The sequence below is a fragment of the Petaurus breviceps genome, unplaced genomic scaffold (assembly GCF_028583685.1).
Source record: "Petaurus breviceps papuanus isolate PSGF00001 unplaced genomic scaffold, PetGlider_PUasm1.0 176, whole genome shotgun sequence".
Lineage (NCBI taxonomy): Eukaryota > Metazoa > Chordata > Mammalia > Diprotodontia > Petauridae > Petaurus > Petaurus breviceps.
In genome coordinates, this window is record NW_027185771.1 from 16,591,469 (window position 1) to 16,608,427 (window position 16,959).

A 16,959-nucleotide genomic window follows, 5' to 3' on the forward strand; every position below is an offset into this window, starting at 1 on the left:
TGTGTGTGTGTGAGAGAGAGAGAGAGAGAGACAGAGAGAGAGAGAGAGAGAGAGAGAGAGAGAAAGGATGATGTGGGAACATAAAAAAGTGATGAATGTAGTGGACTGAGAGGGAGTGTGTGTGTGTGACATGGAATGGGGTCAAAGGATGGATGTAGGGCTGGGTATAATTCATGGGCAATAGAGTATAGACATGAGCGGCAAGATGAAGGGGCATGAAATCAGAGTTTGCAAGGTATGTAGTGTAGGAGTATGAGAAGTCTCCCCCACTTTTTTTTACAAGATTTTTAAGGACTTAGATTAGCAATCTGGGATGTGGGGTGTGGGGAATGGAAATATGGAACTTGGAGTTGGAGCAGCAGAGCAAGTTAATATGGTTTAGGAGACCTGTAACCAAGGTGGATCATGGGGTAAGGATAGCTGAAGACAAGAGAAGCTGTAGATAGGTTAAAAGATCTCAGGGGTGAGACATAGTGAGGGATGGCCCAGCAAGGGTGAACATGGATATAGGGACTTTGCCAGAGGATTGGGGTTTGGGGTGGTAAGAAGGAAGAAGGGACTACATTTCCCTCCCTGGTTAAGGGAGATGGACTGGGGAGACTAGTGTATTAGATGTAGTATATAGTTTATAGGTATTTACACCTAGACCCTTAGAGAAAGAAGGAAAAGTTACTCTCAAATAGATTCTTCTCCCCTCCATACCCCATCACTATGGGTGCTCTTGGATTTTCTTCCAGAACAATACCCAAGATTGCTTGACATGTATATGTGAGTGGGACCTTTAAATGAGGTTACTGGAAGAGACAGAATAGAAACCCAACTGGGCCTGATCTCTCCTGGTTTCCTCATTAGCTTGACAAAATACATTTTGTCTCATTCTCTTATCTTTCCTTCTCTCTTTATTTATTTCACAAGGTCATTCCATATTAGATTTAAAGAAAAAAGGATTACTATGTGCCAGGCCACAGGCTCAGAAAAAGAACTTAAGAAAAGAAAATTGTGGTCAGTGTTTTGAGTCTTTAGCATTTACCACATATGCTACAGCAAGTATGTTATGTTGTTGACCCTGTGTTGCTTTCCCAAAGGACAAGGAGCGTGTCTCTTTCACATTCACTTCTTTGTATAGGCAGGCAGGGCAGTGAGGAGGCCAATTGGTGTTTGCTAATGATGTTCCAGTGGGAAAAGTGCAGCCCATGTGGCAGAGCTGTTTTCTGGGCCATGCTTGGCTCTGGCCCTGACCAACTAGTGTGGAATTGGCAGTGTTGTCTCCCAGAGTAGAGAAGCTTCTTTTCAGGCTAGGTCTCCCAGGGAAGTGCTGAAAGGGGAGGAGCCGCCTGGGGAACTCATCTGGATTTCATTGACACATCTTGTGCCCCAGATGTGGGGCTTTTGTGTTTGGCTTTGCCCCCTCCCCCCTTTTCAAAATCAAAATCATCCATGTTGAAGGAATTCATGGCCATAAACTCCTTAAACGAAATTGTCGTAAGTTGTTAAAAGCTGGCACTGGATTTTGAGGGCAGGCTTTGTTTCTTGGCCAGCTGGCTTCAGTTTCTGGTGAATTATTCAGGGGCTCTTTTAGAGTCAGGCTTGGCTAGTCACTGTCAGGCATGACCCCCCTTCACCTCCTTTCCCCCACTGGCAGGAAAGCCTTACACAAACATCACCCTGGGCCAAACAGTGGTCTCCAATCTGGATACATTTCCTACTATCGATGGCTTGCTTCCAAAGGCACCTAGATTTTGGGCATTGCATTGCTGGGCCTCTGACTGAGTGGCATGGATGACTTCTAAACAACTGTCTATGGCTCCTAGTGTTGTCCACTCAGCTGGTTCTTCAAGAAATTTATTCCCTCTATTTGTATGGCTAAATACAACAGGGCAGCTTAAAAAACAGATAGATCTGAATTTATGACATTCAAATAAATATTGCCCTTCAAAATACTCACTTTGGAGCTTTACTTATTCTGATGATGCTTCCTCTCTTTTCCCCCATACTTAATAGTATTTTTAAAAATTATATATAAAAGATTGTTTTCAACATTCACTTTTATAAGTTTTTGAGTTCCAATTTTTTCTCCCTCCCTCTCCAAGACATCAAGCAATCTGATATAAGTTTTACATATACAGTCATATTAAATATATTTCCAATTAGTCATGTTGTTAAAAAGGAAACAGAACAAAAGGGAAAAACCACAAAAGAAAACAGAAAAAAAGTGAAAATAGTATGCTTTGATCTGCATTCAGACTGCATAGTTATTTCTCTGGATGTGGATAGCATTTTCCATCATGAGTCTTCTGGAATTGTCTTGGATCATTGTATTGCTAAGAAAAAGCTAAATGTATCAGAGTTCATTCTTGCACAGTGTTGTTGTTACTGCGTACAATGCTCTCCTGGTTCTGCCCACTTCACTCAGTCATGTTCCCTCTCTTGTGGCTGCTGTTACTGGAATGGGTAGTAAGTTAGTTTCCCCTAGAGAAGCAGGATTAAGGCTGGAAGAGAATGCTAGGGAAAAAAGCATTTTGTAAATCATGAAGTGCTATTTAAATGTTATTTTATACTGCCATTAAAGACATCATTAACAAGTCACGAGAAAATTACATCATAATAATGGCTAGTATATAAATGTTGCCTTACAGTTTGCAAAGGTATTTTACCTACATTTTCTCATTTGAGCCTCGCAGCTGTACAAAGTAGTGCAATTAATATCATATCCATTTTTCCAGTTAGGAAGCTTCAGGAAGTGAAATAACCTGTTAATGTTTACACAGCTATTGTCAGAGTAAGAGAGGAACATTATTGGGGACATCATCCCTTTACAAAAGAAAAAACAGGGGGCTGCTAGGTGGTGTAGTGAATAGAGCACTGGCCCTGGAGTCGGGAGGATCTGAGTTCAAATTCAACCTCAGACACTTGACCCACTTGTGTGACCTTGGGCAAGTCACTTAACCACAAATGCCTTGCCTTCCACCCTCAAAAAAAAAAAAAATGAAAGAAAGAAAGAAAACTGAGACCCAGAGGAAAAAAAAGGGACTTTCACACAATCTCATTACAAATTGGCATTTTAGAAAAATTCATTTGATCAAAATATCTTTTGACTAAGTCTAATAAATTCTCTGACAATGAACATTTACCAACACTGAGGATATGCCATAGAAAGTATAGGGCCTGAGTTAAAACAACTGCTTCATGGCAATTTGGCCTCAGCTTCTGGGTGGGGTGGGGAGGCCCATCCTTTTCCTCTTCTTCAGCTGCCTCAGTTGTGGGGAGGATCAGCTGGATCTTCACCAGCTGGCAGCTGCTGGAGCTTGGACAGTCTTGACCCTGGCCTTGACACTGGCCAGAGGGTTGGTGGCCCAGGGAAGAGTCAGCTGCAGGCCTGGTGCTATAACCTAGTGCTCTCTACAACTGGCAGTTTATGAAGCCTGAAGGGAAGGGGTGCTTTCCCTTTCTCTCCAACAGTGAGATACACTTGGAACACAGTAAGTGCTTAATAAACGCTTTTTTGTTTATTCATGCATTCCTATATAGTGATTCAGGCTTTGGTGTAAGTCCCTAAAAAGGAATTTTAAAAATGTTTCAGCAATGGAAGCATAGTTACGATAACGTTATAATATCCCAAGATGACTACTTTAATGGGTAACAGTCATTTCTTTTAACACATTCTGCTCCTTTTATTTTTGAAAACTAGAATCTCAACTTTGTAGTTACATTTCATGTAGTTTCCAGACTAGAGATTCATAGCTAGGGAAATTTGAAAAACCAGAAAGAGTTCTAAGAAGGGCAAGGAAAATAAATGAGGAGTTGAAACCAGGGATTTTGTGAAGAAGCTAAGAAAGTTAGATTTGACCTTGAGAAGAGAAGTCGAAGAGTAAATGGGATTCTTGCATATTGAACTAGATGGGACTTTTCAAGTTAAAGATTCTGTGATTCTAAGTGTTTTGATGATGTTCAGATATGTGAAGGGTTGTTATTAAGGAAAATTGTGACCAGCCATTCTACATAAGCACTGTAAGGAATTGAGGAAATGGCTTTAATTTTGGCAGGAAAGAATGAGATTATTTCTAAGGAAGAATTTTCTGCTTGTAAAGGGTGTTAATGGGAAATTATAAAAGTTTTAACACTTGTGGGATCATATATTTGGAGTTCTGTCGTCCTTAGACTCCAGCTAGTTCACCCTTCTTTTAGTTTTAGGAGAAATTATGCTCCAGAGAAGGAGAATGATTTGTTGAAGGGCACATGGAAGAATATGTGCAGACTCCTTTTTTTTTTTGCCTTTATTTTTTTGGAGGGAAATTGGGGTTAAGTAACTTGCCCAAGGTTACACGGCTATTTTTTTTTTGTGTGGGTGTTAAGTGTCTGAGGCTGGAACCGAACTCGGGTCCTCCTGACTCCCGGGCCGGCGCTTTACTCACTGCACCACCTAGCCACCCCCAGAGTCCTCCTTCTGAGAACTCTCTGTTGTATAGGTGGGGCGAGGCTATGAAAGTATGTTTTTACATAAAACATATGAAAACATAAAAACATATGAAAGTATGTTTTTAGCCATGTAAGGAGTTATCCTCACATTGGGAAGACTTATCTAGACTCCATTCCTTTGTGGTTGCCTGGTGCAGGTCTGTAAATTAAGATTCTCTTTCTCTTAATGATAGCACTTCCACCTGGGTGTGTCACAGTTGCTCTCTCTTTGTAGGATTAAGGATTAAGGTTTCCAGGTAAATGTTTTAGAAGTTATTTTCTCCTAGGTAGCAGGCCAACCATGTGGGTAACTGCCATCTGAGAACTGCATAATTACTGGCATTGAGGACCAACCAGCTGGGACTTCCCCTAAGCATTGGATAGCCAAGTCAGAGAACATAGAACATAGAATTTAGTCACCTTATACTTATCCAATGGATTCTAAAAAGTAACATTTGAATAGAACTACTTAAAGACATGTAGTCCCACAAAGTGTGGAAGTGTCTGATAGAAGGGAATGGGATCTCAACCTTTAGCTCCAAGCCATTGAGATCTAGGGCTAGACATAGCCAGCCCACCTGGCGTTTCCTCTCCAGCGTGATCTGCTGGGTGACACTGAACTGGGAGTCATAAAAGTTCTGGTTCTACCCCTTAGCCATGTCACTGTGGACAAGCCAGTAACAATTAGAGTGATCCAGAATGGTCTGCCTTGGGAGGTAATGGATCCCCTTCAGTGGGGCTTCAGCCAGGTGTTGGATGACCACTTGCTGGCTATGTTGTAGAAAAGGATCATTCTTCAGCGATAGTTTGGACCAGGATGGCCACACAGGTTCCTTATAGCTGTATTTTGTGAATTCTCTGAGCTTTAATTTTCCTTTATAAAATGGAGATAATGCTCCATGCCCTGCATGTCAAAGAATTGTTGTGAAGAGGGTGCTTTACAAAGTTCTATAGAAACAAGCTATATTAATAACAATTATAACAGTAATGGTTTTTGGTCCCTTGTCATAAGTTTTTCCTGTTTCTCCTAGATCAAAGGAAACACATGCTGTAGTGTTACTTAGGTGGTAATAATAATGACCATACAATGAAACTTGCCTTTCTGCCCTAAATTGGCATTCTAGACTGGGGTCAGAGATGAGGCCCAGGGAATATGCCAACAGTCCCTGCATTAGCTACTGTTAGATTAACTAAGGATACAGAAGCCCTTTTGTTTGGGTTTAATCATAACCTGATAATAGGAGATGGCTAACTAATCTTAACAGAATCAGCATGTGTTTTTGTTATTGTTGGCACAACAGCTTTTTTATTATTTATATATTTATTCAGCATTACTGAATGATTACATGCCTTTGTTTATGCTTTGATGAACGAGAAGAGAAAACACTTAAAGTGACAAGCCACTGTGGTGTATCCAGTATAGACCTCTGGAAGCTCCTATTAAATTTTGGCACAGTGACTTGTCCTATACCTTTAAGTGAGTTATCTGCTCCCATCCCCCTTCCCACTCCCATTGTCCACACAAGTGGTTTACCTACTTGCAGAACAGATACAAAGAAATCATATTCAATAGGGCTTTGACTGGGGTTCTGGGCTTTGGGGCCAGTGTCTACAGGAATTAATGCTAATAGGATCTTCCTTTTTCTCATTTCTCTGGAGATGAACATCTGCAACAAGCCCTCTAATAAGACAGCTCCAGAGAAGCCTGAATGGACCACTTCAGACAAGGGCAGTGGGCCATCCCCTGAGCTTTGTGGCCAGCGATCTCGGAGGAATGGTTGGAGTTGGCCCCCACACCCATTCCAGATTGTGGCTTGGCTGCTGTACCTCTTCTTTGCTCTGATTGGCTTTGGGATCCTCGTTCCCCTCCTGCCTCACCCGTGGGTGCCTGCTGGCTACGCTGTATCCTTGGGAGATGGTGAGGTGTGCTGGCAGTTTTCGGGGGGTTGGCTTCTTTTGGAACTTAACATGGGTCTGAGGAAGGTGGAATATTGGATCAGTGAGCACAGGCAAGGCCCAACTCTGCCACCAACTAACTACCCATGGGTCGAGGGGCCAGTCACCTCTCCCCTCAGAGCCTCCATTTCCTCATCTGTAAAATAAGAGGGGGATTTTTGAACAAGTGCTTATTAAGCTTCTGCCATGGGTAAGGCATTGACTGTGACGGGGGTCAGTGATATAAAGACATAACGAAGCAGTTCCTGACCTCAAGAAGCTTGCATTTTACCGGAATGATGTAGCATGTTTATGGATGAGTCAATGTAGAGTATACTCAAAGTAATCTCAAGGGGGCTCAGGAAACTTTTAGGAGGTAGCATTTGGGCTGTAATGGAAGAAGCTAAGGAGCCTGAGAATAACCAGATGGTCTCAAAATTTCCTTGGTGATGATGTTCAATGCCTCTTACTCTCTTGGAGTCTTATTTCCTCATAGGTAAAAATATTAGTAATAGAGTTAACTCACTAAGTTTTTGTGAGATTCCATCTGATGAGATAGACACTGTTAAACATTAAATGCTGTTGAAAAAGAAGCAGTATTTACCAGGTTATTATAGGTGCAAATCACTTTATGTAAACTCAGCATTTGGAAAACCAGGTTTGCACAAAATATAAATGACAGGGTAAGCATAATAAAGAATTGGTTACTTTACAAAAGAATTTATTGTAGAGTCCCCTTAAATAGAAAATGCCTCAGGGGTTTTGAAACGTGATTTGATTTAAGATTAGTTGTGTATCAGAATTCCTCCATAGAGGTGACCCTAGTTATATTTGTAGAATACAAGCTCTGGCAGGAAGGCTTCAAGGGCAATCTCAGCAAAGGGATTTAGAGCATCTGGGGACCAGCCAGCTAAGGGTAGAGAGACTTATGTATCACCAGAACAGTGCTTAGCCTAAGATGCCTTTCTTTCTTTTTTAACCTATAGCAATTCAGAAGGACAAAAAGGGATAGTGGTCCCTGGAGAAAATAGTGATACTGATGCAATAATGAATCCTTAAAATATTGAAGTATTGTGCTGGTGATATTTGTATATGTCTCATCCTTCTTGAAGGGACTGGACTATTTATTAATCTTTGCATCCCCAGGGCCTGGTCTAATGCCTTATATCACCATCATTATTATTGTCGTAATCAGAGGGCAGTAGGGTTTAGAGCTAAGAGAAATCTTAGTGATTCTTTTCTAGTCCAGTCTCCTCGTTCTACAGAGGAGAAAAATGAGAGCCAGGGAAGCAAAGTGTTTTTTTCCTCAAGGTCATTCATATAGGTAATAAGTAGCAGAGTTAGAAGTTCAGTCCACGTTCTCTGACTCCTAATTCCATGCTCTTTCCATGACCCCATGCTGCATAGTAAGAGCTTAATATGTATTTATGAACTGAATTGACTTTAATTTACCAAAAAGGTTAGATGTTTTACTGAACACATGTCTTTTAAGTCAAAGTATAATTGAGTAAGAGCCTTCTTTGTCCAACACTCTTCAGCTGTTGTTGTTCTCTTTTCGCTGAGCCTGCCTGCTAAGCCGCCCCAGATCCTTCCAGCACCCAAAGGGGAGATCTCGCTGGGCTCTGCCAGCCTCGCCTACTGCACAAAGAGCTACTTTTTAATCATCTAGGCATGTATGCTAGTGAGAGCAGGAGAGTGTTAGTCCCACTGATGTTACTCCTTTTTTTCTCCCATATGAAGGGGGCCTTGAGGTGTACATGACGGTCATTGATTGTTGCGTATGCTGTGTGACAGTGTGGAGCCATGTGAGGTCCTTGTTCTGAGCCCATTCTGTGTGACGGTGCTGAGAGACTTCCCTGTCTTTGTGCTAGGGTTGCCTCATATGCAAATAGAAAACCTGAAGATCGTTATCTTGCCTCCTTACACGGACATTGGACTCGACAGTTTTCAAAATTTAAGATCACATTAGGTTTTCCAGCTTCTTTGTCTTACTGTTGACTCATATTGCAGACCACAAAAACACGCTGCTCTTTTTGAGGCCAGCTGTTGTCTAGCCAATTCACTCCCAGTTTAAGTATGAAACTTTGCATTTAGCTCTCAAACTTCCTCTTAGTTTTAGCCTAATCTTCTAGTCTGTGAAGCTCTTTTCTGGATTCTTACTCTGATATCTTTTTGTTATCTACCAGCTTCTGGCTTTTTGCTATCAGCAAAGTTGATCTTTCTGTCATTTATGCCTTTATCCAAGTTATAGGTAAAGAAGTCAGATGGAGCAGAGAGAAGCAGAGCTTCCTGAAGCATTCCACATCCAATCTCCTTCTGCAGTGGTACTGAAGGCCTGATGACTGCTCTGTATCTGGCTAGTCATCCAGTTCAAGTTCTTTTGTATATGTCCCCTTCTTTCCCTACCCAGATTTTATATGGTCCTGCCAGTCTAGGAACTCTGTCATAAAAGGAAACGTCTTAACTTTTCACATGAACTCTTCTTAATGAAGTCTTTTTGGCTTGTGGTGATCATTGTTCCCTTTTCTACAAGTTCATTACTTTTAATATAATTGCATCTATAATTTTGCCAGAAATTTAAATGAAAACTAATTGACCTAAAGTTTAGATTCCATTCTTTTCCTTTTTAAAAAACAAAACAAAGAAATCAGGACATTTGCTTTTGTCTAGGCCTGTATTACTCTCTCATTCCCTGAGGCCTTAAAGCAGTTGTGGAAAGTTTGCTCAGTCATCATGTCCACCAATTCTTAGAATAAGTGTGATCTTGGGATGTGACTCATTTGGCCTCAAGACTTGACTCCTTAGAGCAGATCTTATCCCCTGCTTACTTCTGTTATCAGAGCTACTATAGCTACTTTTATTTTGTTTTCTCTAGTCCAAAACTCATTATTCTTTTCAAATAAATTAGAAGCAGAATAAGAGATGAGCATCCCTCTTCCCCAGGTGTCAGTTATTTACATTTCCTTTATCTTGAGCAGAGGGACACTTTCCCTACTTTGAACCTTTTTAATTTCATAAAGCTTTAAAAACAACAACTGCTACCTCCCTTTTTCTTGTCCTTGGCTTTTCATGCCAGCCATAGTTCATTCTGAACATGGGCACTCTTGATAACATTTTTACAGGTCTGGGCTGCACTTTTATATTGATTGTTCATAACCTGCCTTCATTCCCATCTTCTTCTTTATACATCTTATCCCCCCCCCCATTTATTAAATTATTTGTTTTTAGTTTTCAACATTCATTTCCATAAGTTTTAAATTTTCTCCCCCTCCCTCCCAAAGATAGCTCACAATCTGATATGGGCTCTACAAAATACATTCCTATTAAACACATTTCCACATTAGTCATGTTTTACACATCTTTCCAAAAGCTAAATTGATGATTGGGTTCCCTGTGTATCTACATTAGTATCTTTAGACAATTCCCCTGTTTTCTTCCTTATGGAATTATTTCTCTTTGTGCCTTGTGAGTTTTCTTCTTGAGAAGCTTCTCTGCCCTTCTGGGTTAACGTCTCTGTCGTGTTTTAGGCTATGATGTCCTATTCTTATTGCCTGATCTTGTTTCTGTTTCAAGTCAGCTTTTGTATATGTCCCCTTCTTTCCCTGCCCTAGTTCAGGTTCTCATACTTTTTTACCTGGACAATCACAGTAGCCTTCTAACTGGCCTCCCTGTTGCATGCGTTTCCTAATGCATCCCTTCTCTCTCACCTTCAGAGAGAACCATCTATTACAATAAAGCATTAAAAAAAAGTATAAAAAGGGGCAGCTAAGTGGCGCAGTGAATAGAGTACCGGCCCTGGAGTCAGGAGGACCTGAGTTCAAAACCTCAGACACAACACAAAAACTAGCTGTGTGACCTTGGGTAAGTCACTTAACCCCAATTGCCCCTCCAAAAAGCAAAAAAAAAAAAAGGATAAAAAACAGTTTAGTGAAACTAACCAACATGTCATAAAAGCCTGACATAATATAAATGATACTCCAAACTCATAATCCCACATTTCTGTAAAGAAGCAAGGAGGAGGGGATAAATACACTATTATCAGTCCTTGTTAGTGCAGTCCATCCCTGAGGAGTCTGTCATTCTTTTATTTTAAGCTCTGATCCAGAAATAAAAATCTCATTCTCAGACACTGTCTTAACCTGATGGCTTACTTCTCAAGCCTGCTTTTTTCTTTTTAATCCTTTGTCTTTGATGGACAGCAGTGATTAAAGTCCAAGGTCTTTTCATTTCTTTTTTTTAAAAAAATTTTATTTTTCTCAATTGCATACAAAAATAATTTTTAACATTCATTTTTTAACATTTTGAGTTCTACATTCTTTCCCTCTCCTTCCCCTTCCCTGAGATGGTAAGCAGTTTGATATATGGTATACATGTGCAATCATACAAAACATTTTTCATATTAGTCATGTGAAAGAAAACAAACAAAAAACCTCATAAAAATTTTTAAAAATCAAAAATAGTGCTTGAATATTCATTCTGACTCATCAGTTCTTTCTCTGGAGGTGGATAGAATTTTTCATCGTGAGTCCTTTGGAATTATCTTGGATCATTGTATTGCTGAGAATAACTATGTCATTCACAATTGATCATTGTACAGTGTTCTGTTACTGTGTACAATGTTCTTCTGGTTCTGCCCACTTCACTTTGCACGAGTTTGTGTAAGTCTTTCCAGGTTTTTCTGAAATCATCTTGCTCATCATTTCTTAGAGTACAGTAGTATGCCATTACATTTATATACCACAACTTGTTCAGCCATTCTCCAATTGATGAGCATTCCTTTAATTTCCAATTCTTGGCCACCACAGAAAGAGCTGCTAGAAATATATATGGGTCCTTTTCCCTTTTTGTATTTCCATTTCTTGCCCAAGATGTCATAGTCTTTAGCAACACTTTCTAGATTCCTTTTGTCAATGTCACTGATATTCACATGAATCACCAGAAGTATGTAGTGATCAACTCTTTTAAGACTAGTGGTTTTTCATATATCATGCTTTGTAAACTGTAAGCCATAAGCTCTTTGAGAGTGGGAACTTTCTTTTTTGCTTCTGTTTGTATCCTAGCTCTTAACACAGTGCCTGGCACAGAGTAAATAAATACTTAAGAAACCCGCTTGTTCTCTCTCTCTCTCCCTCCCTCTCTCTCCCTCTCTACTCCTCTCCTTCCCTCCCTCTTTCTCCCTCTCTTTCCCCCTTCTCAATTTGAGCTAGGACTGTCTTCATTTTACAGATAAGGAAACTTGAGGTTTACCTGTATAACCCAATTAGTAAGTAAGTGAACCAAGTTTTAAATGCAGGTCATATGTCTTCTAATCCACTGGTTCCTGCGTTGTTTCTGGGTGTTATAGGAAACCTTTTTTGGATGTAACATCTTCTGGGTGTAGTTTAGTCATACTTTGGCTGTCTCCAAGTAGATCGTCAGTATGAGGTCATTCATTACCAGACTGGACATAGAAAAGGCAGCATCGAGTGCTCACATGTTGTGTTGATTGGCTTCAGCAGGACTTTTCAGAGTACTTCCCCCCTTCCCACTGCCCAGAGGTGGACCTGATTCCCTCCAGACTGGCTCCTTCTCTAGCTCTTTGGCATAGATAGACTATAGGAGGACCCAGGATCATTGTAATATAAGTAGGTTGTACCAAATATCACTACCCACCCCATAACCCTCCTCCCCCAGCACGGAGAAACTGAGTCCAGTAGGCCTAAGAGCTCATACCTGCCAACAACATTTGGTGCTTTAGTCAGATCAGCAAAGGTGACAGGGCCAGGGAGGTGTTACTGCTCCTGGTATCTCTGATGAGGGGGTATCTCAGATCATAGGATTTACAACTCAAAAGGACCTTTTCTGTAGCTTACAAATGAGGAGCTGTGAGCCAAAGAGAAGTAACCGACCCAAGGAGACAAGCTAAATATCTCCTGATGCCAAATTGAGTCGTCTTTGCATTACACCCTACTCCCTCCCTAGTTACATTTGGCAGTCCGTGGCTGAGTCCAGAAGCTCTGACAACATTCTAGGAGTTCATGATTAGTAACTGGGAGCCAGGAGAGCCCGACAAATGATTGTGCTCTGTTCCTACTTCAGCCTTTCCCTGTGTACTGTACTCCATTGACATTGTTGTGCTGAGCATAGAGGAGAGGTGTGGGGTCTACTTTCAGGAGATGACTTCCCAGAATGTTAGTGCTAGAAGAGCTCTTCCACATAATTTCGTTTAACACCTTTCATTCTACAAATGAGGAGACTTGACCTCCAAGATATTACGTGACCTTCCCAGAGTCACAGGGCCAAGTATGAGCAGAGCTGGGAAGAGACCACATCTCCTGATCCTTCATCCATTCCTCTTACAGCACTAGGCTGCTTCTAATCAATAAAAATAACTTATGGTTTTTCCAGTGTCATAACATTGATAAAGCACTCAGAATTTCTCACAACTCTATGTGTTAGGGAGTACAAGTATATCTCCATTTTAGGGATGAGAAAGCTGAGGCCAGAAGAGTTAACTCTCATTCCCTAAGTCACATAACTAGTAGGTGCCAGAGTTGGGTTCCAGCCTAAATCTTCTCAGTCCAGTATGTTTTACATTTGTGTTAATCTTGGGGTTCTCAGTCCCTTTCCCTCATGTATGGGAGTAGTAGTTTTCTCGTATCCCAGAGTGCAGCTTTGTACCATCTTAAAGGTATAAAGGCAAAGGCTTATTCTATCAGTAACATTCACTGAACAGCTGCTGTGTGTGGCAGTATGCAGGCGCCCATCAATCCAGTCCCTATATTGTGGAGGAGACCAGGGACAAGGAGTACAATGGGGACTGAGGCTAGAAGAGGATGATGTTTGGGGAGCAGCATGCTCACTCCTAGTCTTAGTGGGAAAGCCACACAGCCACACTCTCTGTGGCAGTCTACCAAATTTACATGCAGAGTGAGTCTTTAACCACTTGGGCTCAGTGTATGGGAATTGTCTTTATCTGCCATCTCGTCGTCCACTTGACTGCAGTCTCCATCGATCCAGCAGATGCCAATGTGAGGGATAAGAGCTACTCGGGGCCCCTGCCCATCTTCAACCGTAGTCAGCATGCTCACGTCATTGAAGATCTTCACTGTAACCTCTGCGATGTGGATGTGTGAGTGATCCTACTTCTTGGAGGGACCTGGGGAGAAGGGAAGGGCGACAGCTGAGAGAGGGGTCAGTGCATATGCCACAGAGTGAGTAAGTGACCATCCAGACTCCCAGATTTCTGTAATGAAAAGGAGGCAGCTCCTCCCCCAGAATGATCCCCCACCCATAGCATTCAGTTATGGTCCTGACTCCTGGTCTGTTTACGTTCTCAGTTCTCCAGTCTTCTCTTTTCCCATGTGAGGAATAAAATAATAATAATAATAGCATATATGATCCTGTCAATAATATCATCCCCATTTTGCAGAGGTAGAAACTGACTCTGGGAGATTAAGTGATTTTTCCAGTTCACATAGCTAGTAAGTGGAAGGACCAGTATTCATCAGAGTGGAGGACCGCTTATGAGATCTGTTGTAGAGGATTCTTGTTCAGCTGTACACAGGCTAATTGGCCTTAGAGGTCCCTTGACATCCTGAGATTCTGTGTGAACCCACTTCTTTTGACCATAAGCCCAATTTCTTTTGAGTACAGAAGAGATGATTCTTTTAAGCCAAGGATCTTCAGATTTCTTAAAGTCACAGAATTAGGTTAAAGAACACTCACAAAATCTTAGTCGGTGGTAAAATTCTAGAGTTTACTTTGTGGTATAGGCCTTGATTGTACTTGGGGCTAGTTGCACTGATACAGGATAAAGAAGAAAATATAATCTGCAAATGAGATCATAGTATTTAGAGTTGGAAAGGATGTTAGTGATCATCTAGCCTAACCCTTTTGTTGTATATCTGAGCAAACTGAGGCTCAGAGTGATTTGCCCAAGACCTCACAGATGTACTTGTTCAGGTCCTTTGATTCTAAATCCAGTGCTCTTTCCAAATAATGTAATGTAATATAATACAATGTGCTAACATCATGTAATACAATAGAATGTAATATATTAGGATACATATATTACATCATATTTCATTTAATGGTATCTAGAAGAATAAAAATGTTGGATTCAGAAATAACCTCTTCACACAAACATGAAATATCAAAAATTGAATAATTTCACAATTTGATGGCAAATGGAATCCTAGTATTCCACAGTAGGGCTGCAGGAAATCTGTTAGTAACAAGCATGGAGTCCTGAGCCCAGGTGAAAGATGAGGTTCTGGGCACTTTGGCCAGATCTATAGAACATGTGATTGCTCTGTCAAAGTCCCTCTTGATGAAGTCCATCTCCTGATGCCCAAGTAGTATGACCTGATGATGGGCCACAGAGGCTGCCTAGGGAAACAGACATGCTTCTGGAGCTCTCGAAGGACTGTCGTCCCTGGAGGTGCAGTATCCATAGCCACATACAACTGTGCCAGACAGAAAATGGTAAGAGCAAACCCTCAGATACCACTCTGGAGCCACGACAGACTTCTCAGACGCTTCCCCAGAGACTCGTGGCCCATCTACTTTCCTGCTCTGCCATAGACTTCACTGTAAGTCACACAAAGACAGCCTAAAAACTGTGATCCTGCCTGTTGGATATGGGTGCAGCCTTGATCCAGCCCACAGCCCTGTCTAATCTCTGATCTGTGATTCATTGCTAACATTCGGGAGTTAGCTCTGTTACTCAGCCCCAAGCTTGTTCCTCTGCTCCCATATTTGTTGCTAACACTGTGTTAAACAACTTCTCTCTCCATGTGTGTATATACCCGTGGTGAGTATTTGGAGGGTCTTAGAGATGAGTTCCACAACATCGGTTCTTCCCATTCGTGTCATAGACCCTGGGGAAGTCAAGGGGCCCCTTCTCAGAATAGTGTTTATAAATGCATAAAATTTGATACAGAGGATTGCAAAAGAAGCCAATTATATTGAAATACAGTTCTTATCTTACTGTCCCTAGGGATAGAACCCTCACTTTCCAAAGACATTGACAGAAATCAGACATTTCACATAGGGACTCACTGTCACCCATGTCTCCTGAGACTAGGAGTCAGGAACTGGTTTATGTCTGAGCTCTGCCACTAATAGGCTGTGTGACTTTGGTAAGTGAAAGGCCTGGATGAGGTCATCGCTGCACTTCCTTCTAGCTCTAATCATTTGAATGGGCAACTCTCAGCTACCTGGAGACATGCTGTGTCCTGGCGTCAGGTCTCCCGTGGAGGATGGAGTGCCTGCGCACCTCTCCCAGTCCTTTTTGTGGTTGATTGTGGCTGTGGGCCCATGGTGATCCATACACATTCTCCCAGGAGTCTTTCTGAAAAGCTGAAGGAGAGGGCTCTGTTACTGTGGAGAGGATGCTGGCTGCGCAGTCAGAGCAAGACATGGGTTCTAGTTTAAACTCTGCTCTTTGTTACTGACATGGCTGTTACCCATGAGACTGGTTAGTGCCGAGGCTCCTGGGTACCGTCAGTGTCAATTTCCTTCTCTGTAAAGTTGAGATAATGTACCTTTGCTAAAGCCCCCCTCCACGATGGTCTGCAGACTTGGAAGAGTCCCAGGCATAGACCTGACAAGGTGCCTGTAGGCAGTGGACCAGCCTCATTGGGGTGAGGCTCAGCCCTGCCTAGAGGACAGGCTTCATTCACCCCCATGGGTGGAAGTACACACAGATCCTTGAAGCACTGAAGAGTGCTTGAACTGGCCATCTCATGGGATTTTTGTTAGGATCAGATTAAACTGTTACTTTGAAGCAGTTAGACACTGAGCTCTTGTTATCAGCCTATTTGGAGTAAGCATTGCTCGCTTCGAGGCTGTTTTATTTTGCACTTCTGGGTTCTTTCTGGCCTTGTAATGAGACAGCCAGATCAGAAATGATGTGTAGGGGTTGGAAGCATGGGGATTAGGTAATTTGGATTTAGTAGTAGTAATAATAGTAAGTATTACGGGCATTTCTGTGATACTTTATGATTCTTCCTATTTTTTTGATCAACTTTGCCAATCTGATGTATATGAAGTGGAATCTCAGAGTTGCTTTAGTTTGCATTTGTCTAATTATTAGTGATTTAGAGCATTTTAAAAAATATGACTATGTATAGCTTAGATTTCTTCCTTTGAAAATGCCTTACAGTTAACACAGCATTACATACTATTTTAAATTTGATCTTCAAAACAGTTTGTAAGATACAAGTTTTAAGATATTCTTCCTATTTTACATATGAGGAAATCAAGGCCCAGACAGTGATGAGATTTGCTTAAGGTCATACAACTTTTAAGGGTCCAAACCAGGATTCAAATTCAGGTCTTCCAGGTACAAAGCCAGTACTTACCATATTATACACCACAAAGGCTCTGGCTAAGATGGGTAATCTCTCATTCTCCTTCCCAGTTCTCTCTCGTTTTTTTTTTTCCCTCCCTTTCTTCCTCTCTCCCTCCTGTACCATCTTTTCCCAGCTGGATAACACAGTGGATAGATTTGAAGTCAGGAAGACTTAAGTTCAAATGCTACCTTAAATACTTACTAGCTATATGACCCTGGGCAAGTCACTTAAC

General features: G+C 41.4%; 1 protein-coding gene across 8 annotated transcripts in view; it reads left to right on the plus strand.

Moving 5' to 3' along the window:
* The window catches only part of TPPP3 (tubulin polymerization promoting protein family member 3), a 134,146-nt gene that overhangs the window by 72,330 nt on the left and 44,857 nt on the right, over positions 1-16,959 (plus strand). For 5 of the 8 annotated variants that reach the window (XR_011167894.1, XM_069085748.1, XM_069085745.1 and 2 more), the window contains exons 2-3: positions 6,115-6,357; positions 13,326-13,501. The exons of 1 other annotated variant lie outside the window; for it this stretch is intronic. Coding sequence is in view for 6 of the 7 variants with exons in the window: in XM_069085748.1 (XP_068941849.1) it covers positions 6,115-6,357; positions 13,326-13,501 (419 nt within the window). In the remaining variant the exon portion in view is untranslated. Of the gene's footprint in view, positions 1-6; positions 3,480-6,114; positions 6,374-13,325; positions 13,502-16,959 lie in introns of those variants that run through there. 2 more of the 8 variants (XM_069085750.1, XM_069085749.1) reach the window with 2 other exon arrangements.